General features: G+C 46.2%; 1 protein-coding gene across 1 annotated transcript in view; it reads left to right on the top strand.

Moving 5' to 3' along the window:
• Nucleotides 1-26,907, top strand: part of plxnb1a (plexin b1a) — a 97,609-nt gene that overhangs the window by 47,951 nt on the left and 22,751 nt on the right. The window contains exons 2-5 of the mRNA XM_031794690.1: nt 18,770-18,839; nt 18,924-20,043; nt 20,901-21,083; nt 26,402-26,530. Coding sequence (XP_031650550.1) covers nt 18,934-20,043; nt 20,901-21,083; nt 26,402-26,530 — 1,422 coding nt within the window. The 5' untranslated portion in view covers nt 18,770-18,839; nt 18,924-18,933. The remainder of the gene's footprint in view (nt 1-18,769; nt 18,840-18,923; nt 20,044-20,900; nt 21,084-26,401; nt 26,531-26,907) is intronic.

Genomic DNA, 26,907 nt, shown 5'->3' with positions numbered 1-26,907 from the left:
GTGAGCTTTCCCCAACCGATAATCTAGCTCTTCCCAATTGCATAGGCTCAGGAGAATCCAACTCACCTGTCGTTGATACTGCACTAGGGAGCTCGGGTGGCTTCGGATCCTTTCCGGATTCCTTCGAAGATGAGCGAGCCATAGCGGGTGAACAAGTGTGCCCGATGCCAGACGTCCTCTCACTCCTGCGTTCCCTTAACTTCTTGCGGATCATTGGGATGCTACCTGGCCAACATCCGGTGAAATTGCAGAGCTCCAAATTCAAGTTACAGAAATCGTAATATTAAACATTCATGAAAATACAAGTGTCATACATCATTTAAAAGCTTAACTTGTTAATCCAGCCGCTTTGTGAGATTTCAAAAAGGCTTTACAGCGCCCCACACACAAAAGCATTACATACATTTCTAACCAAGCAGATGCGTCATGAAAGTCAGAAATAGCGATACAATAAATCACTTACCTTTGAAGATCTTCATCTGGTTGCAATCACAAGGGTCCCAGCTACATAACAAATGGTCCTTTTGTTGGATAAAGTTCTTATTTATATCCCAAAAAAGTGTTTCAATGGCACGCTTGACTCAGTAATCCACCGGTTTCCCTCTTTCAAAATGTATACAAAATGAATCCCGTAAGTTACCAATAAACTTCTTCGAAACAAGTCAAACAACGTTCCTAATCAATCCTCAGGTACCCTATTATGTAAATAAATGATACAATTTAAGACGGAGAATACCGGAGACCATTACCGGAGATAAATAACGAATTACGCTCACTAACAGGAATGCGACACAAACACTACAGCCAAAATGGGAGCCACTTAGAAAACCTACAAATTCTAGCTCATTTTTCAAAACACAAGCCTGAAACTCTTTCTAAAGACTGTTGACATCTATTGGAAGCCCTAGGAACTGCCATCTGGGAGGACTTCCTTTTATATTCCCATTCACAGGGATTGTAATCAGAGATGTGCTGAAAATAAACCAGAGGACAATCCATCCAGAATTTTTTTCGCCTGCCATATCAGTTCTGTTATACACACAGACATTATTTGAACAGTTTTAGTGTTTTATATCCAATACTACCAATTATATGCATATCCTAGCTTCTGGGCCTGAGTAACAGGCAGTTTACTTTCCGCACCTCATTCATCCAAACTTAAGATCTCCTCTCACTCTTACGTTCCCTTAATTTTAATGGTTAGGGTGATGAGGGAGTTGAGATCCACCGGCAATTCCCGAGCAGCAAGCTCATCTTTTACCACCTCAGATAATCCGTGAAGAAAGGTATTGAAGAGAGACTCCGGATTCCAGACACTCTCGGCGGACAACGTGTGAAAATCAACCGCATAGTCTGAATACCGGAGTTTTGATGTAAATCAAGAAGTTTACTGTCCGCCTCTCTCCCGGATACCAGAGACTCGAATACCTTCCTCACCTCCACCATGAATTCCTCCAGATGACAACAAAGGGTGGATTATTGCTCCCAAACAGCCGTGGCCCAAGAGAGCGCCCTTCCCGACAATAGCGTAATAATATACGCTATCTTGGATCGGTCCGAAGGGAACAAAGATGGCTGTAGCGCAAAAATAAGCGAGCACTGAGAAAGAAAGCCCCGACAGGTACCAGGATCTCCAGAATTTCACTCCGGAGGAGGTAAGCGGGGTTCTCGTGGAACCGGGTTAGGCTGTACCAACTCGCCACTAAAAGTGAGGTTGGGGTCTTTCAGGGATATCAAAGCAGGAGAACGCAAAAAAAAAATGCTGGTTGACTTGGACATACAAGAAAAACTGGCACAGAGAGACAGGAAACACAGGGATAAATACACTGGGGATACACTGGGGAAAACAAGCGACACCTGGATGGGGTGGAGACCATAACAAGGACAGGAGAAACATCAGGGTGTGACATATATAGGGAGTAGAAAATAACATGGCTAGATATAGGGAGTAGAAAATAACATGGCTATATACATACAGTTGAAGTCGGAAGTTTACATACATACACCTTAGCCAAATACATGTGAGTTTTGTCAGTTTTTCACAATTCACAATTCATCTTCACAAGGTCCTTTGCTCTTGTGCTGGGATTGATTTGCACTTTTCGCACCAAAGTACATTCCTCTCTAGGAGACAGAACTCGTCTCCTTCCTGAGCGGTATGACGGCTGCTTGGTCTCATGGTGTTTATACTTGCGTACTACTGTTTGTACAGATGACCTTCAGGAGTTTTGAAATTTCTCCCAAGGATGAACCTGACTTGTGGGGGTCTACAATTAGTTTTCTGAGGTCTTGGCTGATTTCTTTTGATTTTCCCATGATGTCAAGCAAAGAGGCACTGAGTTTGAAGGTAGGCCTTGAAATACATCCACAGGTACACCCCCAATTGACTCAAATGATGTCAATTAGCCTATCAGAAGCTTCTAAAGCCATGACATAATTTTGTGGAATTTTCCAAGCTGTTTAAAGGCAGTGTATGTAAACTTCTGACCCACTGAAAATTGTGATACAGTGAATTATAAGTGAAATAATCGGTCTGCAAACAATTGTTGGAAAAATTACTTGTGTCATGCACAAAGTAGATGTCCTAACCGACTTGCCAAAACTATAGTTAACAAGAAATTTGTGGAGTGGTTGAAAAACAAGTTTTAATGACTCCAACCTAAGTGTATGTAAACTTCCGACTTCAACTGTATATAGTGAGTAGAAACTAACATGGCTATCTCCATTTATAGGGAGTAGAAAATAACATGGCTATGTACAGGGAGTACCATGATACTAAGCAGAGATGTGCTTGTTTCTTCTTGAAAATAAAACATATGCTGAACTGAATAGGCTTTTTGTCTGACTGGCCTGTGTCTACTCGGAGTACTTAAGGGCCAAGTATACACTGAGTGTGCAAGATATTGGGGAAATCTGGTCTTTACATGACAGACTGACCAGGTGAATCCAGGTGAAAGTTATGATCCTTTATCCACTTCAATCAGTGTAGATGAAGGGGAGGAGTCAGGTTAAAGAAGGATTTTTAAGCCTTGAGACAATTGAGACATGGATTGTGTATGTGTGTTATTCAGAGGGTGAATGAGCAAGACAAAATATTGAAGTGCCTTTGAACAGGGTTTGGTAGTAGATGCCAGGTGCAACGGTTTGACTGGGTCAAGAACTGCAACGCTGCAGGTTTTTCACACTCAACAGTTTCCCATGTGTATCAGGAATGGTAAACTACCCAAAGGACTTCCAGGCAACTTGACACAACTCTGGAAAGCATTGGAGCAGCATAGAGTCCATGCCCCGACGAATTGAGGCTGTTCTGAGGGCGAAAGGTAGTGCAACTAAATATTAGGAAGGTGTCTCTAATGTTTTGTGCACTTAGTGTAAGTGCTTCCATTTTACATTTGAGTAATTTAGCAGATGGCTACCTGCCATCCTAGTCGTTGAGGCCTCTATTGCCAGTAAACTAAAGCTTCCCCATTTTACATTCCCCAGTAGTGGAGTGTTTTGTTAGAATATACATTCATCCACACTGCTCTAGGCCAGAGCTTGGGAGAAGTCCTCACTGCCAAGCCTTAAACAAATAGCGGGCATTCTGATAGGAGCCTGTGACACCAGTCACTGAGGAACTGAGGAAGAGGAGAGGGAGGAGTGCAATGGGTCTCTGTTCTTATAGGCTTATGGGGCCCCTCTGCTGTTGCCTTTGTTTACTTATGAATTGCTGAGCACTTGTTTATTTATTTGTTTATTAAGTTTCCTCACTCCTCTGAAAAATGTGTCTTGTTATTTTCAGTCCATCTCTGTAGATTCCCAGATTACGGAAACAAATAGCTTTTGCTTGCATGGTGCATCGGAAATTATTTTTAATGGTGTACTTTTTGTTTAAATATACTAATGTCTCGTGAAGTGAGGGGAATAATTCAATGCAGCACATGGAGCGTTTCTTACCATGACCTCTATTCTTAAATTATAATCCCATCAACCTAACCATGAATTATTTTGTCAGGGAAGCATCAGTGGTTGTACTGTTGCTACTAATTTAATTTCCTATGAGTTGACGCTAGGCTTTCTTTTCATCCAACCACGAGACGTCGTCAAGACAACCACAAATGACAAAGGGCTTTCTCAGTCTATTCAGCGATATGAAAGAGAGGCTGTTTTGTGTGATGGAGATCAGTGGACGCTGCTGAGGGGAGGACGGCTCATAATAATGGCTGGAATGGAGTCAATGGAATGGTATCAAACATGTGGTTTCCGTGTGTTTGATAACATTCCATTGACTCCATTCCAGCCATTATTATGAGCCGTCCTCACCTCAGCAGCCTCCACTTACAGAGATGTAATAACACATGCGGTAGGTGGTAAGGTATGCAGCCAGGGCACAAATGCATGAATACGCCTGTTTCTCCCCCTCTTCAGCCTCCTGTGATGGCAACACAAAGACATACATTATCAATATCCTATTCACAGGATGCTAATAATGCCATATTATCTGAATAAAACATATTGACACAATCACACAACATACACTCTTCTTTAATCTCACTTCCATTGTAGCTACTTCTGCTCTGCAGAACACTTGTGGCCGAACTGCTAAATGCCAACTATATTTCACTTGCAAATGGATTGGTTAATCTGATCATGTTGGTTTGGTCTTTAAAGTTCATAGCAGAGGAAAGAGTGTAAAAGACAGATAGAAATCCAAGAAGACAGAATGTGTTTTTATTTTATTCTTTTCTACATTCACACGCTCCTCAATGTTCACATTTTGGTCAGCTCATTCCCTGAAGAACCCCACAGTCAGTAGTGTTGTCTGTAATTTGGTTGGAGTAGTTGACTCCTGTCCTGGTGCTGTGGCCACAGAAGAGTCAACAGGACCTGTCCACCAGCCACTCAGTAGGACCTAAACCAGCCTCTCAAAAGGACCTGCCCACCAGCCACTCAGCAGGACCTGACCACCAGCCTCTCAACAGGACCTGACCACCAGCCTCTCAGCAGGACCTGACCACCAGCCTCTCAGCAGGACCTGACCACCAGCCTCTCAGCAGGACCTGATCACCAGCCTCTCAGCAGGACCTGATCACCAGCCTCTCAACAGGACCTGACCACCAGTCTCTCAGCAGGACCTGACCAGCAGGACCTGACCACCAGCCTCTCAGCAGGACCTGACCACCAGCCTCTCAGCAGGACCTGACCACCAGCCTCTCAGCAGGACCTGACCACCAGCCTCTCAGCAGGACCTGACCACCAGCCTCTCAGCAGGACCTGACCACCAGACTCTCAGCAGGACCTGACCACCAGCCTCTCAGCAGGACCTGACCACCAGCCTCTCAGCAGGACCTGACCACCAGCCTCTCAACAGGACCTTCTCTGAGAATTCCTTCGACCTCATGGCTTGGTTTTTGCTCTGACGTGCACTGTCAACTGTGGGACCTTATATACGACAGGTGTATGCCTTTCCAAATCATGTCCAATTAATTGAATTTACCACAGGTGGACTTCAATCAAGTTGTAGAATCATCTCAAGGATAATCAATGGACACAGGACGCACCTGAGCTCAATTTCGAGTATCATTGCAAAGGTCTGAATACTTATCTAAATATATATGTTTCGAATGATTATTTTTAACCTATTTTCGCTTTTTATTTATTTATTTTATTTATTTATTTTACCTTTATTTAACCAGGTAGGCAAGTTGAGAACAAGTTCTCATTTACAATTGCGACCTGGCCAAGATAAAGCAAAGCAGTTCGACAGATACAACGACACAGAGTTACACATGGAGTAAAACAAACATACAGTCAATAATACAGTATAAACAAGTCTATATACAATGTGAGCAAATGAGGTGAGAAGGGAGGTAGAGGCAAAAAAGGCCATGGTGGCAAAGTAAATACAATATAGCAAGTAAAACACTGGAATGGTAGTTTTGCAATGGAAGAATGTGCAAAGTAGAAATAAAAATGATGGGGTGCAAAGGAGCAAAATAAATAAATAAAAATTTAAATACAGTTGGGAAAGAGGTAGTTGTTTGGGCTAAATTATAGGTGGGCTATGTACAGGTGCAGTAATCTGTGAGCTGCTCTGACAGTTGGTGCTTAAAGCTAGTGAGGGAGATAAGTGTTTCCAGTTTCAGATATTTTTGTAGTTCGTTCCAGTCATTGGCAGCAGAGAACTGGAAGGAGAGTTTCTTTGCCAAAGAAAGAATTGGTTTTGGGGGTGACTAGAGAGATATACCTGCTGGAGCGTGTGCTACAGGTGGGAGATGCTATGGTGACCAGCGAGCTGAGATAAGGGGGGACTTTACCTAGCAGGGTCTTGTAGATGACATGGATCCAGTGGGTTTGGCGACGAGTATGAAGCGAGGGCCAGCCAACGAGAGCGTACAGGTCGCAATGGTGGGTAGTATATGGGGCTTTGGTGATAAAACGGATTGCACTGTGATAGACTGCATCCAATTTGTTGAGTAGGGTATTGGAGGCTATTTTGTAAATGACATCGCCAAAGTCGAGGATTGGTAGGATGGTCAGTTTTACAAGGGTATGTTTGGCAGCATGAGTGAAGGATGCTTTGTTGCGAAATAGGAAGCCAATTCTAGATTTAACTTTGGATTGGAGATGTTTGATATGGGTCTGGAAGGAGAGTTTACAGTCTAACCAGACACCTAAGTATTTGTAGTTGTCCACGTATTCTAAGTCAGAGCCGTCCAGAGTAGTGATGTTGGACAGGCGGGTAGGTGCAGGTAGCGATCGGTTGAAGAGCATGCATTTAGTTTTACTTGTATTTAAGAGCAATTGGAGGCCACGGAAGGAGAGTTGTATGGCATTGAAGCTTGCCTGGAGGGTTGTTAACACAGTGTCCAAAGAAGGGCCGGAAGTATACAGAATGGTGTCGTCTGCGTAGAGGTGGATCAGGGACTCACCAGCAGCAAGAGCGACCTCATTGATGTATACAGAGAAGAGAGTCGGTCCAAGAATTGAACCCTGTGGCACCCCCATAGAGACTGCCAGAGGTCTGGACAGCAGACCCTCCGATTTGACACACTGAACTCTATCAGAGAAGTAGTTGGTGAACCAGGCGAGGCAATCATTTGAGAAACCAAGGCTGTCGAGTCTGCCGATGAGGATGTGGTGATTGACAGAGTCGAAAGCCTTGGCCAGATCAATGAATACGGCTGCACAGTAATGTTTCTTATCGATGGCGGTTCAGAACATCAGCTGAATGGATTTGGGAGAAGGAGAAATGGGGAAGGCTTGGGCGAGTTGCTGTTGGGGGTGCAGTGCTGTTGTCCGTGGTAGGAGTAGCCAGGTGGAAAGCATGGCCAGCCGTAGAAAAATGCTTATTGAAATTCTCAATTATGGTGGATTTATCAGTGGTGACAGTGTTTCCTATCTTCAGTGCAGTGGGCAGCTGGGAGGAGGTGTTCTTATTCTCCATGGACTTTACAGTGTCCCAGAACTTTTTTGAGTTAGTGTTGCAGGAAGCAAATTTCTGCTTGAAAAAGCTAGCCTTGGCTTTTCTAACTGCCTGTGTATAATGGTTTCTAGCTTCCCTGAACAGCTGCATATCACGGGGGCTGTTCGATGCTAATGCAGAACGCCATAGAATGTTTTTGTGTTGGTTAAGGGCAGTCAGGTCTGGGGAGAACCAAGGGCTATATCTGTTCCTGGTTCTACATTTCTTGAAGGGGGCATGTTTATTTAAGATGGTTAGGAAGGCATTTAAAAAAAATATCCAGGCATCCTCTACTGACGGGATGAGATCAATATCCTTCCAGGATACCCCGGCCAGGTCGATTAGAAAGGCCTGCTCGCAGAAGTGTTTCAGGGAGCGTTTTACAGTGATGAGTGGAGGTTGTTTGACCGCTGACCCATTACGGATGCAGGCAATGAGGCAGTGATCGCTGAGATCTTGGTTGAAGACAGCAGAGGTGTATTTAGAGGGGAAGTTTGTTAGGATGATATCTATGAGGGTGCCCGTGTTTAAGGCTTTGGGGAGGTACCTGGTAGGTTCATTGATAATTTGTGTGAGATTGAGGGCATCAAGTTTAGATTGTAGGATGGCTGGGGTGTTAAGCATGTTCCAGTTTAGGTCGCCTAGCAGCACGAACTCTGAAGATAGATGGGGGGCAATCAGTTCACATATGGTGTCCAGAGCACAGCTGGGGGCAGAGGGTGGTCTATAGCAGGCGGCAACGGTGAGAGACTTGTTTTTAGAGAGGTGGATTTTTAAAAGTAGAAGTTCAAATTGTTTGGGTACAGACCTGGATAGTAGGACAGAACTCTGCAGGCTATCTTTGCAGTAGATTGCAACACCGCCCCCTTTGGCAGTTCTATCTTGTCTGAAAATGTTGTAGTTTGGAATTAAAATTTCTGAATTTTTGGTGGTCTTCCTAAGCCAGGATTCAGACACAGCTAGAACATCCGGGTTGGCAGAGTGTGCTAAAGCAGTGAATAGAACAAACTTAGGGAGGAGGCTTCTAATGTTAACATGCATGAAACCAAGGCTATTACGGTTACAGAAGTCGTCAAAAGAGAGCGCCTGGGGAATAGGAGTGGAGCTAGGCACTGCAGGGCATGGATTCACCTCTACATCGCCAGAGGAACATAGGAGGAGTAGAATAAGGGTACGGCTAAAAGCTATGAGAATTGGTCGTCTAGAACGTCTGGAACATAGAGTAAAAGGAGGTTTCTGGGGGCGATAAAATAGCATCAAGGTATAATGTACAGACAAATGTATGGTAGGATGTGAATACAGTGGAGGTAAACCTAGGTATTGAGTGATGAAGAGAGAGATATTGTCTCTAGAAACATCATTGAAACCAGGAGATGTCATTGCATGATGTCATTGCATGTGTGGGTGGTGGAACTAATAGGTTGGATAAGGTATAGTGGGCAGGACTAGAGGCTCTACAGTGAAATAAGCCAATAAACACTAACCAGAACAGCAATGGACAAGACATATTGACATTAAGGAGAGGCATGCTTAGTCGAGTGATCAAAAGGGTCCAGTGAGTGGAGAGGTTGGTTGGTGATTTAGACAGCTAGCCAGGCCATCGGTAGCAAGCTAGCATAGGATGGAGGTCTGTTGTTAGCCACCTCTTGCCTTCCGCCAGTAGATTAGTGGGGTTCCGTGTGGTAGAGGGGATTAATCCAAATCACACAACAACAACAAAAATGAAAACAATAGATATAGTTATAGAGGCCCAAGAAGAAAACATAATAATAATACAAATAAATAAATAGTCCGATTGTCTATTCAGATAGCAGCCGGTTAGACAGCTAACGGTTAGCAGGCCGCAGATGGGCGTTCAGGTAACGTCGCGACGGAGGAGCCAGCCGGATCTCCTTCGGGTAGATAACGTCGGCAGTCCAGTTGTGAAGGCCCGGTGGGGCTCCGCGTAGTCAGTAAAACGGGTCTGGATAGGTGACTGCAGCCCAGGAGTGATTGATGGAACTCAGGAGTGATTGACGGAGCTGGCTAGCTCCGGAACAATTGATGTTTGCTCCGGAATCGACGAAGGCCGATAGTCACACGGATAGCAGCTAGCTAGCTGTGAGATCCGGGTATGAATGTCCAGAGAGCAGTCGAAATCCAGGGACATGGAGAGAAAAATTGGTCCGGTATGTTCCGTTCCGACCCGCGCTGCGCCGTACAGAACTGGCGATAGATTTTCGAGCTAAAGGATAGCTGATGACCACAAACCGTGGTTAGCTGAATACTAACGATTTGCCAGTAAAGGAGCTAACTAGCTTCTGAACTAGCTTCTGATTAGCTTCTGGATTAGCTTCTGGGCTAGCTTCTGGCTAGTTTCAGGCTAGCTTCTTGGAGTTTCTGGCTAGCTTCTTGGAGGATTACAGATTTGAGGTAAATAATACTTTTTTATAAATATAAATTGGTGAGGCGGGTTGCAGGAGAGTGTTTTGAAGATGAGTTGATGGAAAATAAAAATAAAATGTATGTGAAAAAAAGTTGTAAATATACAGTGCCTTGCGAAAGTATTCGGCCCCCTTGAACTTTGCGACCTTTTGCCACATTTCAGGCTTCAAACATAAAGATATAAAACTGTATTTTTTTGTGAAGAATCAACAACAAGTGGGACACAATCATGAAGTGGAACGACATTTATTGGATATTTCAAACTTTTTTAACAAATCAAAAACGGAAAAATTGGGCGTGCAAAATTATTCAGCCCCTTTACTTTCAGTGCAGCAAACTCTCTCCAGAAGTTCAGTGAGGATCTCTGAATGATCCAATGTTGACCTAAATGACTAATGATGATAAATACAATCCACCTGTGTGTAATCAAGTCTCCGTATAAATGCACCTGCACTGTGATAGTCTCAGAGGTCCGTTAAAAGCGCAGAGAGCATCATGAAGAACAAGGAACACACCAGGCAGGTCCGAGATACTGTTGTGAAGAAGTTTAAAGCCGGATTTGGATACAAAAAGATTTCCCAAGCTTTAAACATCCCAAGGAGCACTGTGCAAGCGATAATATTGAAATGGAAGGAGTATCAGACCACTGCAAATCTACCAAGACCTGGCCGTCCCTCTAAACTTTCAGCTCATACAAGGAGAAGACTCTGGATGAACTGCAGAGATCTACAGCTGAGGTGGGAGACTCTGTCCATAGGACAACAATCAGTCTTATATTGCACAAATCTGGCCTTTATGGAAGAGTGGCAAGAAAGCCATTTCTTAAAGATATCCATCAAAAGTGTCGTTTAAAGTTTGCCACACGCCACCTGGGAGACACACCAAAATGTGGAAGAAGGTGCTCTGGTCACATGAAACCAAAATTGAACTTTTTGGCAACAATGCAAAACGTTATGTTTGGCGTAAAAGCAACACAGCTCATCACCCTGAACACACCATCCCCACTGTCAAACATGGTGGTGGCAGCATCATGGTTTGGGCCTGCTTTTCTTCAGCAGGGACAGGGAAGATGGTTAAAATTGATGGGAAGATGGATGGAGCCAAATACAGAACCATTCTGGAAGAAAACCTGATGGAGTCTGCAAAAGACCTGAGACTGGGACAGAGATTTGTCTTCCAACAAGACAATGATCCAAAACATAAAGCAAAATCTACAATGGAATGGTTCAAAAATAAACATATCAAGGTGTTAGAATGGCCAAGTCAAAGTCCAGACCTGAATCCAATCGAGAATCTGTGGAAAGAACTGAAAACTGCTGTTCACAAATGCTCTCCATCCAACCTCACTGAGCTCGAGCTGTTTTGCAAGGAGGAATGGGAAAACATTTCAGTCTGTCGATGTGCAAAACTGATAGAGACATACCCCAAGCGACTTACAGCTGTAATCGCAGCAAAAGGTGGCGCTACAAAGTATTAACTTAAGGGGGCTGAATAATTTTGCACGCCCAATTTTTCAGTTTGATTTGTTAAAAAAGTTTGAAATATCCAATAAATGTCGTTCCACTTCATGATTGTGTCCCACTTGTTGTTGATTCTTCACAAAAAAATACAGTTTTATATCTTTATGTTTGAAGCCTGAAATGTGGCAAAAGGTCGCAAAGTTCAAGGGGGCCAAATACTTTCGCAAGGCACTGTATATATATATACAGGACACGACAAGACGAGGACAAAAGACGCCTGAACTGCTATGCCATCTTGGAGAGCTTTATCATTATGGGGTATTGTGTGTGGATTTATGAGAGAAAAAACGTAATTTAATCAATTTTAGAATAAGGCTATATCAAAATGTGGAAAGAGTCAAGGGGTCTGAATACTTTCTGGATGCGCTGTATACTTTAGTTTTACACATTACTATTTATAAGTATATTTATTCTGATATATAGCTTATGTATGAATACATAATCCTTCAGCTGCCTACATCCATCATTCTTGCGGAATAATCTCTTTTATCTCTCTCCTGCTCTCTCTCTCTCCCCCCTGCTCTCTCTCTCCTGCTATCTTGTTCTCTCTCCCCTGCTCTCTCGTTCTCTCTCCCCTGCTTTCTCTTTCTCTCACCCCTGCTCTCTCTCTTTCTCCCTCTTCCCTGCTCGCTCTCTCTCTCCACTCTCTCCCCTGCTTGCTCTCTCTCCCCTCACTCTCTCTCCCCTGCTCTCTCTCTCTCTCTCTCTCCCCTGCTCTCTCGCTCTTTCTCCCCTGCTCTCTCGCTCTCTCCCCTGCTCTCTCTCTCCTCTGCTCTCTCTCTCTCTCCTCTGCTGTCTCTCTCTCTCCCCTGCACTCTCTCTCTCTCTCTCCCCTGCTCTCTCTCTTCCCTGCTCTCTCTCTCCCCTCTCTCTCTCCCCTGCTCTCTTGCTCTCTCTCATGCTCTCTTTCCCCTGCTCTCTCGCTCTTTCCCCTCTCTCTCTCCCCTGCTCTCTCTCTCTCTCTCTCTCTCCCCTGCTCTCTTGCTCTCTCTCTCCTGCTCTCTTTCTCTCTGCTGCTCTCTCTCTCCTGCTCTCTCTCTCCCCTGCTCTCCTGCTCTCTCTCTCTCTCCCCTGCTCTCTCTCTCTCCCCTCTCTCTTTACTGTGCATAAGGCAGACCAGTGTAGTGTTTGGCTTGATCTCAGACTCTAGAGCCAACTGGAATAAGTCTGCGTTGATTCCCCATGACAAACCACCATCAGAAATGTCTAGGCCTACATGAAGGGTCCCGTTATAAGACCGACTGTGTGAAGCTCTTCACAAGGAAGTGGCTTTATTCTCTAGCCGGTCAGAGAAGCCACTTGGCCAGAGAGGACTGAAAGGGACACTATTCCCACCAAAGGGCTTCACAGACCTCCTTTCAACACTGGGGACATAGAGAAAGACCCTCGGTGTGTTTATGTGAGGGCTGCTTGCTATAGACCTATAGAAGTGGAGGGAAATGGCAGAGGGCCAAGTGTGTGTACATCCACCTTTGATATCATCTCGTTTACATTGATCTTTGTCTATACCAACATTTTGTATTATATACTACAATAGAAGACATCTGTGACTGTGACTGGTCAGTGTTATTCCCTACAGAAAGACCCTCGAAGTCTGACAACTACACCCTATGCTGTGACATTTATGCTTTCTGTAAAACAGAAAATCTATGTGTTAGATTAACTGTACTGTAGTTGGATACTACCTTTCCCTCGTAGTCATGAAACTATGAACTATGATGGCTGTGTGTGCTCATCGGACCCTGTCATAAATCAAGCAGACGGTACAGAACCATTTGGCCGTGTACCAAAGGGGGAGATGCCAGGAGCAACAGAAGAATGTCAGGTCTCCGAGCCTGAGGCCCATTTCATTCAGACGGCGCCTGAAAATAATCGCACCCCTGTCTTTTTGGAGGCATTCGCTGCTGATCTCTAATTTTTATGGGGTCTTAGCCTTTAGAACCCTGTTACAAGTCATTAGGAGTTGAAGGTTCAAACGTGCACTGCAGCCACTTTCAATGATTGATCAACATAGAGGAGAGTCTCCCGATCTCTCTGTTTCTGAGGTGTCTCTATGCGTAGAGCAGTGGAGCTTTGTGGACTTGGCTGTCGTGTAGTGGGATTGTAAAACCCTGGTCAGACCACCAGTGCTGTAGGCAGCCTAATAGTCTAGCAGTAGTTATTTATAGGTTTCTTGGACTGCACCAGGGCAGAGCCATGCATTCCAGACATGGCCCATGAACTCTGGAGGTTGTTGGCTCTGCGTGCCCTGTCCCAGAGCCCCTCTCCTCCCATTGTGTTTAATCATTACAAACCGTACTGTAGCAGTAGTAGTAGTAACAGTTAAGTGTTACATTCTTATTACAATTTGGGCATTTGGCAGACACTCCACATTTCCAGAAGTACTTAGATTCAGATTGATAGTATTAGTATAAGTACTATAGTGGCTATTCAGCTGAAGAATCTTCTCCAGTTATGATCTAGTAGAGATAGGATGTAAAGAAAACATTGGAAATTAGGCTCCTTTTTATGTTGGTAAAAAGGAATGATTGTTTTCCCAGTCCTGTCCTACGCTGCTACTCCTGTTACTAAGAGGAAGTTCCCATGACTATTGTTCCTGTTTCACAAAAAATATCTACAGTGGGATGTCAACCAGTCAAAGAGCAAGTGAGGACACCAGACCAGTAGCATGGCTGTGTTCTCTATTCTTCCCAGGCCTTAGAGTGCAGCTTTGGTCCTGTCCGGGGGTATCATCGGACGGGGCCACAGTGTCTCCTGACCCCTTCTGTCTCAGCCTCCAGTATTTATGCTTTGGTAGTTTATGTGTCGGGGGGCTAGGGTCAGTCTATTATATCGGGAGTACTTCTCCTGTCTAATCCGGTGTCCTGTGTGAATTTAAGTATGCTCTCTCTAATTCTCTCTTTCTTTCTTTCTCTCTCTCGGAGGACCTGAGCCCTAGGACCATGCCTCAGGACTACCTGGCATGATGACTCCTTGCTGTCCCCAGTCCAACTGGCCGTGCTGCTGCTCCAGTTTCAACTGTTCTGCCTGCAGCTATGGAACCCTGTCCTGTTCACCGGGCGTGCTACCTGTCCCAGACCTGCTGTTTTCAACTCTCTAGGGACAGCAGGAGCGGTAGAGATACTCTTAATGATCGGCTATGAAAAGCCAACTGACATTTACTCCTGAGGTGCTGACTTGTTGCACCCTCGACAACTACTGTGATTATTATTATATGACCATGCTGGTCATTTATGAACATTTGAACATCTTGGCCATGTTCTGTTATAATCTCCACCCGGCACAGCCAGAAGAGGACTGGCCACCCCTCATAGCCTGGTTCCTCTCTAGGTTTCTTCCTAGGTTTTGGCCTTTCTAGGGAGTTTTTCCTAGACACCTTGCTTCTACACCTGCATTGCTTGCTGTTTGGGGTTTTAGGCTGGATTTCTGTACAGCACTTTGAGATATCAGCTGATGTAAGAAGGGCTATATAAATACATTTTATTTGAAATTTGATTTGTGTACCACGGACCACTAGGTCTTCTTTGGCCCACGACCCCATATTGATATTTGAAGATTCTCATGACCCCAACCATGTGAAAACAATGATGTAATTAACAACCAATGTTTACTTCTTTATTATGGGCTTTGGCAGTCAATTGAAAAACATTCTAACATTATTTATGATTGTTTTCTCAACTCAGCCCCACATTAGAAGTATGTGATGGTATGACAGTCAACTGCAAATTAGTCTGATATAATTTATCTTATCTCACCACCACTAATGAGATGGGTGTGGATTGATGTATGTCTAAAAGTCAGGGGGCGTGGTCGACAGTGCGCACCTCATCTCTGCTGTCACATCCAACCTGGATCAATATTTGGTTTTAATCCAGACAAGAGCAATGAATCCAGCTTCAAACAGATATGAGCTGTGGAAGGGTAGCCTACCCTGAGTTTTATGGTCCTTTCAAGACAACTGGGAACTCGGAAAAATGCAATGTCAAATCATGGCTTCAATGATCTTTAGATCTGAAAGTTGGCGTTCTAGAAAGAGGCCAGAGATCCCGAGTTAGAATTCCAAGTTGGATGACTTTTCGCAGTCGGAGATCGTTTCTTTCAGGGTTCCCAGTTGTCTTGAATGCTCGGAAGTTGGAGATTTCTGAGTTCCCAGTTGTTTTGAACGCGGCATTAATGCTCAGAGGGAGATGGCAGGGTATTCCCTTTGAGTCAGGAACCAAAACTCCTCTGTAGTGAGTGCCTTGTCTGCAGCATTCGGTCACATGACATCTCGATCAGCTGTTTCGATTTGACTTACCGGCATGTCAACTGAGCCAGGATCACAGTCAAATGGATTGGGAAGTCCCAAAGTGCTCTTCCAAGCGTTAGAGGTGAGCAGTCATCATTCGTGTGGGTCATTTACTGATGCTGTTATCTGTTCATTTATTTTCGTTACACAGAAGGCTAAGCAAGTATTTTTTTAAATTTTTACATCCATTGCAAATGACAACAGTTCCTCTCGCAATGCTAGAAATCTTTGCAGCACTCTCCCTCGATAACCACCAAGCCTCACTATGAAATAGAACATTGTCATGCTCTGATCCCATATCTCCACATAGTTTTGTGAACAGACATGCGCACAGTGGATGTGGTTTGATGTAGTTTACAATCGAAGTTACCTGTTACCTGCTACATTATATGCGCCACTCGGGAAGTTCCATCCACAATGTTTTTAATGCTTATCAATTGCCTTCCACAAAGTAGCAAAGTACTAAAATACTACACAGGACTCTTAAAGAATTTCATTTTTAATGTTAATTGTATTTTTTGATCACAGAAACAATGAGGAAAATTTGGGAAAATAAATAAATGTTAAATATATAAAGCAGTCTGTGTAATCATCTGCCAGAGAGTAGCCCCAATTGGTCCGAGCCCCAAGTAATACATTTGGGCCAGATAACTCTCACCGGAATCGGCCCGAGCTCAATCGCCGCATCCTATCCATAAGTAATACTGCCGAAGGCAGTCCAGACTCGGGCCACATGACGTCGGCCGAGTCTGACTCTCAGCCGGAATCGGCCCAGATCCACTGTGCTAGCTGGGAAGTTTGTGAGTCTTTCAGTCAGAGCATAAATTATTTGTTTAACAGTGTTATCTGACAATGTTATTGATGTGAGATTCTGTGCCTCTGTCCCCCCACACATTGAGGCCCACAAATAGATGTAAAGAGTAATCTTGATAGGGATAATGGCTCTATAAAGCAATTATAAAGTGACACCCCCCCATACTATTCTGGACATACAGGTAACTCCCAAAATAATGGGAACACTTGAATAAATGAGGGATACAGTATATTGAAATCAGGTGCTTGCACACAGGTGTGGTTCCTAAGTGAATTAAGCAGTTAACATCCCATCATGCTCAGGGTCATCTATAAAATACTGGACAGGCCATTATTTTGGCTACCATGGCTATGCCTCCATGGGATGACAATGCCCCTATCACTGAATGGTTTGATGAGCATGAAAATGATGTAAACCATGTGTCATGGTCGTCTCAGTCACCAGATCTCAACCCAATTGATTACTTATGGGAGATTCTGGAGGGGCCCCTGGGACAGAGCTTTCTCCAGTTCCAGACATGGCACGGTGCATTGAATCTGTTCTGACTCATGGTGGCCCAACACCCTATTAAGGAACTTTATGTTGGTCTTTCCTTTATTTTGGCAGTTACCTGTAAGTTTTTCTCAATAAAATGTGATGCACATGGAATTGTATGTTGTATGTATTTTTCATGGACTACTTCAACCTCTTGGTGATTTCGTTCCACTCCTGTGGCAGTGTGTGTTGAGTTGCCATACAAGACGTGACCACCCCCTGTGGCCGTGGGCCTGGCGGATACTGTCCAAGACGTTACCACCCCCTGTGGCAGTGGGCCTGGGGGATACTGTCCACGATGTTACCACCCCCTGTGGCCGTGGGCTTAGCGGATACTGTCCAAGACGTTACCACCCCCTGTGGCAGTGGGCCTGGGGGATACTGTCCAAGACGTTACCACCCCCTGTGGCAGTGGGCCTGGGGGATACTGTCCAAGACGTTACCACCCCCTGTGGCCGTGGGCCTGGCGGATACTGTCCACGATGTTACCACCCCCTGTGGCCGTGGGCTTAGCGGATACTGTCCAAGACGTTACCACCCCCTGTGGCAGTGGGCCTGGGGGATACTGTCCAAGACGTTACCACCCCCTGTGGCAGTGGGCCTGGGGGATACTGTCCAAGACGTTACCACCCCCTGTGGCAGTGGGCCTGGGGGATACTGTTCAAGACGTTACCACCCCCTGTGGCCGTGGGCTAGGCGGATACTGTCCACGATGTTACCACCCCCTGTGGCAGTGGGCCTGGCGGATACTGTCCAAGACGTTACCACCCCCTGTGGCAGTGGGCCTGGGGGATACTGTCCAAGACGTTACCACCCCTGTGGCCGTGGGCCTGGGGGATACTGTCCAAGACGTTACCACCCCCTGTGGCAGTGGGCCTGGCGGATACTGTCCACAATGTTACCACCCCCTGTGGCAGTGGGCCTGGCGGATACTGTCCAAGACGTTACCACCCCCTGTGGCAGTGGGCCTGGGGGATACTGTCCAAGACGTTACCACCCCCTGTGGCAGTGGGCCTGGGGGATACTGTCCAAGACGTTACCACCCCCTGTGGCAGTGGGCCTGGGGGATACTGTCCAAGACGTTACCACCCCCTGTGGCAGTGGGCCTGGGGGATACTGTCCAAGACGTTACCACCCCCTGTGGCCGTGGGCTAGGCGGATACTGTCCACGATGTTACCAACCCCTGTGGCAGTGGGCTTAGCGGATAGTGTCCAAGAAGTGACCACCCCCTGTGGCAGTGGGCTTAGCGGATACTGTCCAAGACGTGACCACCCCCTGTGGCCGTGGGCTTAGCAGATACTGTCCAAGAAGTGACCACCCCCTGTGGCAGTGGGTTTAGCGGATACTGTCCAAGACGTGACCACCCCCTGTGGCAGTGGGCTTAGCGGATACTGTCCAAGACGTGACCACCCCCTGTGACAGTGGGTGTGGAGGTTACTGTCCAAGACGTGACCACCCCCTGTGGCACTAAGTACTTCGTTAGGGGGAGGACTGGGGAGAGATGTTTAATTATTGAAGGGTTTCAGCTGTACTAGAGGGCTCCCGGTGTCCCACTGGCCCATTGATTCACTGGAGTAGTGAGGTGACGAGTGACAAGTGTCTAAATGGAGCACGGGCTGCATCACTTCATTAAAGTGTCTGCATGGCAGGTTCTTGAACATGATCCAACCAATGTACTGTAACTCCTGATGGATTATTGGGTGATATTAGATAATAATATTTTCATGTTTTCTTTTCTCTACAGGTGGAGTGAACAAGAATGGTTTATGTTTGTGGATGAGGAGGAGACTTGAGCTTAACGTCGGACACAAATGGTTAGACATTGTATAACTGTATAGAAATATATTTGTGTAGCAAACTTGATGTTGAGCGTCCTTTAACTGTATTTGTCTTTGCAGAATATTTGCCATGCCACTTGGGATGTCTCTGATCTCAGCCCCGCTCGTCTTCCTCCTGGTCACCACCATATGCTCCCTCGCTGTCTGCACTTATCCCCGCTTCTCCAGAAATGATACTTCATTTGAGCACCTGGTCCTGCACCCAGACCCCTCTGTAGGCACGGTCTACGTGGGGGCCAGGGACCATCTCTTCCAACTGGACGGGTTGGACGGCCTGCGTCTGGAGCAGGAGGAGAGGACCGGCCCAGTGACTGATAGTAAGGAGTGTCTTCCCCCTGTCACAGAGGCCAACTGCCCCCAGGCCCGGCACACCTCCAACCACAACAAACTGCTCCTGGTGGACCCCTCAGCCATGGAGCTCATCACCTGTGGTAACGTCCACCAAGGCACCTGCCAGAAGCGCAGCCTAACCTCTGTGAAGGAGGTGCTGTTCTCCACAGAGAGGCCGGTGGATACCCAGTATGTGGCGGCCAACGACCCGGGGGTGTCCACCGTGGGGCTGGTGATGGGGCCCCGAGGCGGGGAGCGGGCTGTGCTCTATGTGGGCCGTGGTTACACAAGCAGCCATCCGCCCATCTCCACACGCCATCTGGCCCACGAGCCTGTGTTCTCATACGATGAAACCGCCAAGCTGGCCGTGGCGGGAAGGCTTTCGGAGTACGACCACCATTTTGTAGCTGCCTTCGCTCGGCATGGGCATGTGTACTTCTTGTTCTATCGCCGTGACATTAAGGCTGTGACGCGGGAATACCGTACGTATGCTGCCCGCGTGTGTCTGGATGACTCCTCCTACTACTCCTATGTAGAGGTACCCCTGGTGTGTCACTCCTCCTCTACCTCCTCCCCAGAGAGGAACTACAACCTTCTGCAGGCAGCCCAGGTGGGTCAGGGGGGCGGCAGAGAGGGGGAGAAACTGCTTGGGCTCTTCTCCACCAGGGCCAGCTCCTCCAACGGGCCCTCAGACGACTCGGCTCTGTGTGTGTACGCCCTGGACGAGCTGGACAGACACATCGACTCCACACGAGACCTGTGCTACACGCAGGATGGCCGGGTGGAGGGAGGAGGGGAGGTGGCCTACATCGAGTACGAGGTCAAGTCCAGCTGTGCCAATTTACCCACGGTAAGTTATTCAGAGAAGCAGATGTAACCGTTCACATGATTCCTCTGGTTCATCAGAATGAAAGTGTAGGTTTCCACTGCTCAATGTCAAGCATGTACCTTCTTTTTCCTAACGTCAGGGTACTAGCAATGGAATGCATTATAATCTAGTGAAATCCTACTTGTTCTCTACCTTCGCCGCTGTAATGCTTATTGGCTTCCGCAGTCAGGAAGTGGACTAGATCCATGCTTAAAGCAGAACAGACATAGAGAGAGGAAGGGAAATGGAACATAAAGGGCCTTAACGAACCCTGCATCAAACAGCCAAGAGATCCCTGAGGCCTGTGAGTGAAGTAGCCATGCAGGCTTACGACCCCGGGATGACCTCCAGTCTGGGCCCGGAGCCCAGAGCTTATCAGGCCTGCTTGCCTGGAGCATTTTAATAAAACAAACTGTCCCAACTCAGCTATCGGACTGTTAAATGAAGGCTGACAAGGATGGGGAGGAGCCCTTTGAAGTCCAACGAGACGGACAGATGGATTGTAACAGAAAGTTTGTTTGGTAAACAATGCATCTTAAAGTAAACAAGTCCTGGAACAAAAGACATCCCAATTTACTGGAGTTTGCTGAATACTTATTGGTATGGATTTAAGGGTGTTAAGCAAAATCAAAGGAGCCAGATTGCAGTTTTGGTATGCTTCTAATCTAATATTAATCCTCTTATTAGAACTAAGAGGATTGGTTAGACTGTGAGTCAATGATGTGAATAATTATTACTGAATGGAAGTAATTCTGTTGAAATGACTAACCAGGTTCCGGTGATAATGTGAACGGAACATTCTCTAGAGAGAAATCTATTGTTTGTTCTCTGTGTTCCAGAACACCCTGAAGGCTTATCCCTGTGGCTCTGACCACACACCCAGTCCAATGGCCAGCAGGGTGCCCATAGAAGCTGAGGCAGTATTGGATAGCCCGTCCGCCCGTCTCACTGCTGTGGCTGTCAGTGTGAGGGCGGGGCACACAATTGCCTTTTTAGGAGACTCTAAAGGAAATTTGCACAAGGTATGCCAAGTTACAGTAGGTTATGAAGCATGTTTGAGTTAATACATGAGATTTAGATCAAGATAGCAGTGTTTCAGACATACTTCTACTCAAATGGAGCTAGACATCGTTTAGTAGCGTTGTTAAAGCCGTTGCCAGGGAAGGTGGGGGAGCCCTCAGCCCTCCACCCCTCGGCCTTCCTCATCTCTCCACCCTCAGCCCTTCTCTCCTCAGCCCCAGACAGAACAGAAGAGAGGGCTTTGAGTCCCTCAGCATGCAGCCCACTGAAGTTACCCGTTTTAAAAGGATTATCTCATCTGTGTACACCAAATTCTACAAACAGCATTCAGACACACGCACGTGCAAATGCATGCGTGAACACACACACACACACACACAATGTGGGTACCACCTGCAGGTTTCTAAACCATTGTGTCGGCTCGCTAAGATGTTCTGAGAGTCCACTTGACAAACCAAAGAGATTCCTACAGCACTGCGTTCACTGGTGGCTTATAGAGGCCAACATCAGAGAGTTTGAGGGCTTATGATTCACTTAGGAAAAGGTGTCTTGGTATCCTCCAGATTAGATTTACTGACTGACAATCAAATTAACTGTTCTCTTCCCAATACAATCCTGTAGATAGTGCAAATGCACCTTAAATGTGCTTTTAGCCACATATTCTAGCCACAAATGTCACTTCTCTTTTTCAGTTGCCTTTCAGTCGGTCACTCTGTATAACATACTATGGGGAGTCAACGACCAATCCTATTCACCTGAAGCAAACGGAAATCATGGCCAATGGGCCAATGGATGCTGAGCCCGCCCTCGAAAGCCCCTCCTGGGGTCGCGTGTGACTGTTTTTGTGCGTTTTGCACTTTTGCCTAAATAAAGTGTGCGCCTGTTCACAAATCTCTGCTCTCCTGCACCTGATTTCGCTACCAGTATGTACACATCTGACATCGCGAGAGAAACTCTGAAATAAATTAACTAAAATCTCATGTGGTTTTCACAATGAAAATTAAAAGATACTCACGAGTGCTGTCCTATTTCCTTGGGTGGAAACACACTCAAGAGGCCTTGGCTCAGACCAGTTGTGTGACCATTGTCTCCGGCTGGGGTCAACTTCCATTGGGAGTCGGGCTGACTTTGTAGAAGATTGGTAGATAGAGTAGAGCCCAGCCAAGTGAGGCTCATTCCGGTTTCTCTGGCAGTGTTCAGAGTTAGGATTCCTGGGATGATATACTATCCCTGAATGGCTCTGGAGTGTTTTCAGAGTGTGAATCGGATGACATCAGTCCGGGCCTGCCTGAAGCCCTGGCTTTGGATTTGACAGGGGAGAGTGTTGGTGTTGAACGTGGCTTTGATGGTGTTTTTTGATGGTGTTTTCTCCCCCGCAGTGGAGTTCTTCCAGTTCAACAGTTTGCTGTGTGCCCTCCTCCTTTTCTTGGCGTCAATGGTCCGTGTTTTAAACAAGCACCTCAAGGTTGCAAGTTTAAAATGCTCACACTTCTCCGGCTATTGTAGCAATTGGTTCATGTCCATAGATATAAAGGATGGATATTTTCATGTGCTATACTATATTTCCTGTCCTCTCCATCTCCGCCACCATTTCTATAGTGGTGGAGGCGGCTTTGGCACTGGTGTGGTGCCAGGGGATCAGGGTATTGGCTTATCTCGACAATTGGCTGGTCGTAGCGGAGGGAACTTGTGGAGCTCCACACTGCCACGCTGGTTTCCCATATTCAGTCTCTGGGGTTCATAGTGAATCATAAGACTCCGGCTCAGCGCATTGTTTCTGAGTCTCACTCCGGACTCAGTTCTGAACTGTATTTTTGTCCCAACAGAGGAGGGTCACATTCTGGATCTGTCTGACATGGTTTCAGCTTGGGCACTCAGTGCCTTTTCTCTGTGCCTGCGGTTATTGGATCTGATGGCCTCTATATGGTGGCTCTGGGACTTGATGTCTGTTTCAGTGCTGGGTGATAACAGGATGGTGGTGGCTACATCAACATGCTGGGAGGGACGCGGTCACTCTCTCTGGACTGTTCTCTTCTCATATGGACCAGTGTGCATTTCCTGTTGCTCAGGGTGACGTATCTTCACAGATTTCTCAACGTGGGTGAGGATCTACATTCCAGGGGGGTGGTGCTACCTCTATGGAGTGGAGAGTGCACCACTTAGTGGTGGCCCAGATATGAGACCGGTTCGTCCGAGTCGACCTAGATCTTATGCATCGCGAGAACACACAATGTCGTCTGTTCTTCTCAATAAGGGATCCAGGCACTCCATTGGGAACGGACGCTTTGGCACATCACTGGCCTCGGATAAGGTTTTATGCGTTTCTCCAGTGAACCTGATTCAGGCCATTGAAGATAGGGTCCATCAGGAGGATCTGTTGTCGAATTTTGGAGACTCCCCGTTGCCCCAGACAACCCTGGTTCCCAGAGGTAATCCGCCTGTTGGGCTGCATTATTGGATCTATTGTCCCAGGCGCACGGGTCTGTGGGTTTGGACCCTGAATGGTTGAATTTGTCGGCTTGGGGTTTACCCTTGAATGTGATTATGACTGCGTTTGAGAGTTGGTGTCAGGGTAAAGGAGTTTATCCTTTTTCAGAGCTCTTTTGGTAGACATTTTTAAATTCTTGCAAGAGATTTTTGAGCAGTTCCTTTTTCCACATTGAAGGTTTATATGGCAGCCATCTCGGTATGTCATGTAGGGTCTCATCCTCTGGTGGTGCGGTTCCACAATGAATGAACCTCCGTTTGAACCAAAGGAGTCTGTGGACCAGAAGGTTCTTCCTACAAGACTGCCCTGCTCATGGTCTTGGCGTCGGTCAATCGCATTTGGAATTTCCACGCTCAAAACACCCTTCCTGTTTTGAGTTTGTGCCTGGCGACTCCAAGGTGAGGTTACGTCCTAATGCAGCTTTTACTCCAATGGTTATACCTATGTCTTACAGGTCTCTGGCTTTCTAGCTGTTCCCTGGCTTTCTAGCTGTTCCCTGGCTTTCTAGCTGTTCCCTATCTCACCCCCTCTGTTTGCTTCCAGTGAACAATGGAGGTTGCATGGCCTGGGTCCGGTGCAGACTACGCACATATATGGACAGGAACAAGGAGATCCACATTTGTGACCAGCTTTTTTTGTCTGTTTCCCTAATCCAGCTCGGGGTAGGGCACTTTCTAAGCAGAGTCTTTCTCATTCGATTGTGGAAGCCATTTCCCTGGCGTGTGACAGCAAAGGACAAGGGTTGCCTAGCGCTGCATGCGTGCTCACTCCATTAGGGGTGTGGCGGCTTCTTGGGCATTGTTCAAGGGCATGAAGATTGGTGATATCTGTGCTGCAGCGAGTTGGGGGTTCCCCACATACCTTTATGAGGTTTTATTGCTTGGGCGTAGGTGCTCCCAGTGTGTCTCATAGTGTTCTTATGGCTGGGTCCAGGAGTGGATGTTAGGCAGCGAGCAGATTATTTATTTATCCGGGTTACCACAGTTTCCCTTTGGGTTTGAGCCTTGGTCTGCCGTGGTTCGTCAATAACGCACTATCAAGTCACAACAGGTGCCCTGTTGTCTTGGACTTGCGGTTCCCTGTGTGTGTTCTGGCATTCCAGACTCCTCAGGTCTCGGTGTGAGCCTTTTAGGAAACCGGTAGGGTTTATGGACTTGGTCGATGTTAGGCAGCATTTTGACCGGGTTATCACAGTTTTCCTGCAGGTTTTAGCCTTGGGCTCCCGAGATGTGCGGCAGTGCACAGAGTGTGCATTAAGTAGGGTTACAACAGTTCCCTGTGGGTTTGACCCTCAGCCTGCCGTGGTTCATCGACTCTGGCCATTGCTATGCAGCGTGCATGTGCGCTTTACCAGGTCACGACAGGTGTTCTGTTGTTTTCGACTTGCGGTTCGTTGTACGAGTTCTGACATTTCAGGCTTGCAAGTATTGTTTCTGGAACTGTGGGATCATGGGACTTTGGCTGCAGTGGCAGTATGTCAGTACACATAGCCTAGTTGCAGCAGGTTCTGGTTCCCTATATGGGGATCTAACAGTTTAGGCTTCTCGGGTAAGTATTAGGGAAGAAGGTGGCTTCTGTAACCCCTATTTGGAGCCGGTGGAAACTGTGTGTGCTTGGGCTGCCGTGGGCCTCCTAGTTTGGTACCCTCTGAGCTGGGTTGGGGTATGATTTTATGTCTAAAAGGGAATGTACAGTTATGAATATAACTATGGTTCCTTGAAGGAGGGAACGAGGTATAACATATTTTGTCCCCGTGCCGTCAGGGGGTTTGCACATACAGTACATATAAAACGTACAGTACAGTACACACTCAGCACATACAGAACATATAAAACATACAGTACAGTACACACTCAGCACATACAGTACATATAAAACATACAGTACAGTACACACTCAGCACATACAGTACATATAAAACATACAGTACAGTACACACTCAGCACATACAGTACATATAAAACATACAGTACAGTACACACTCAGCACATACAGTACATATAAAACATACAGTACAGTACACACTCAGCACATACAGTACATATAAAACATACAGTACAGTACACACTCAGCACATACAGTACATATAAAACATACAGTACAGTACACACTCAGCACATACAGAACATATAAAACATACAGTACAGTTATGAATATAACTACTGTTCCCTGAAGGAGGGGATGAGGTATAACATACTATTGGGAGTCCAACAACCAATCCTATTCACCTGAAGCAAACTGAAATTACGCTCAACGGGCCAATTGATGCCGAGCTCATCCTCGGAAGCCGGGCCTCTCTGGTTATAATGCCACAAAATAGCGCGCACTCCCTCAAATCGTTTGGAGAACATATCCTTTCTATTTTATTCAGCTTTGTTCAATTGTATTCTTCATACTATAAAATAATGCCACAGACTTCTAAGCAAATCTTGTCAGTTACATGAACTAGTGTAGCCCACAACCATATGGCATAGCCAGATCAGGACCTAACATAAGGACAACTCTGAGTATGCTGTTCTTCTGAAATATTAATCATGCTTCTTTAGTACTGTCTAAAATAAATAATGGATTTATTGTTAAGGTGTAGGCTATATTGCATGGATTTTATAGACTTTTTCAAATGTAGATGTTCCAAAGGTCTGCATCAGTGGCTTGTAGGCTATGTGTGGAAGCCAGGAGATGCTAGATGTGTTTACGTTAATTAACGGTCAATTACCCTGAAACCAACAGTTATTTGCTTGACAATCACCGTGTGACTAAATTTTGTGACGGCCACAGCCCTACTTGGAAATGATTGATATTTTACAACAGTAACCATCTGCTTCCTTCCAGGTGTTTCTAGGCTCTGGAGGTAGGGTGGAGAAGTACTCCTCCATACTCATCCAGCCCAACTCACCCATCAGCAGTGACCTCCTCCTGGACCAGATGGAGACGCACATCTACATCATGACCAGCACAATGGTTAGTCTGAGTGGACGCCACACAGCAAAACACAGCTCAAACACATCATCGCTAGCTAATTGACTCTCCTAATGTAGAGCAGGAGGGTAGCCTAGTGGTTAGAGCGTTGGACTAGTAACCGGAAAGTTTCAAGTTCAAACCCCCGAGCTGACAAGGTACAAATCTGTCGTTCTGCCCCTGAACAGGCAGTTAACCCACTGTTCCTAGGCCGTCATTGAAAATAAGAACTTGTTCTTAACTGACTTGCCTGGTTAAAGGTAAATAAATAAAAGGAATCATCAACTAGATTTAGCCACGTGTTGTTTTTTTCCTTGATTGGGTGGGTGGAATGCAGTGAAGTAGATCAAGGGTAGGTACAGGTGTGTTTTTGCCTTTTG

This window comes from Oncorhynchus kisutch, linkage group LG17 (assembly GCF_002021735.2).
Source record: "Oncorhynchus kisutch isolate 150728-3 linkage group LG17, Okis_V2, whole genome shotgun sequence".
Classification (NCBI taxonomy): Eukaryota; Metazoa; Chordata; class Actinopteri; order Salmoniformes; family Salmonidae; genus Oncorhynchus; species Oncorhynchus kisutch.
The sequence above is the reverse complement of the archived record's forward strand: the minus strand, read 5'-3'. Positions and strand labels throughout refer to the sequence as shown.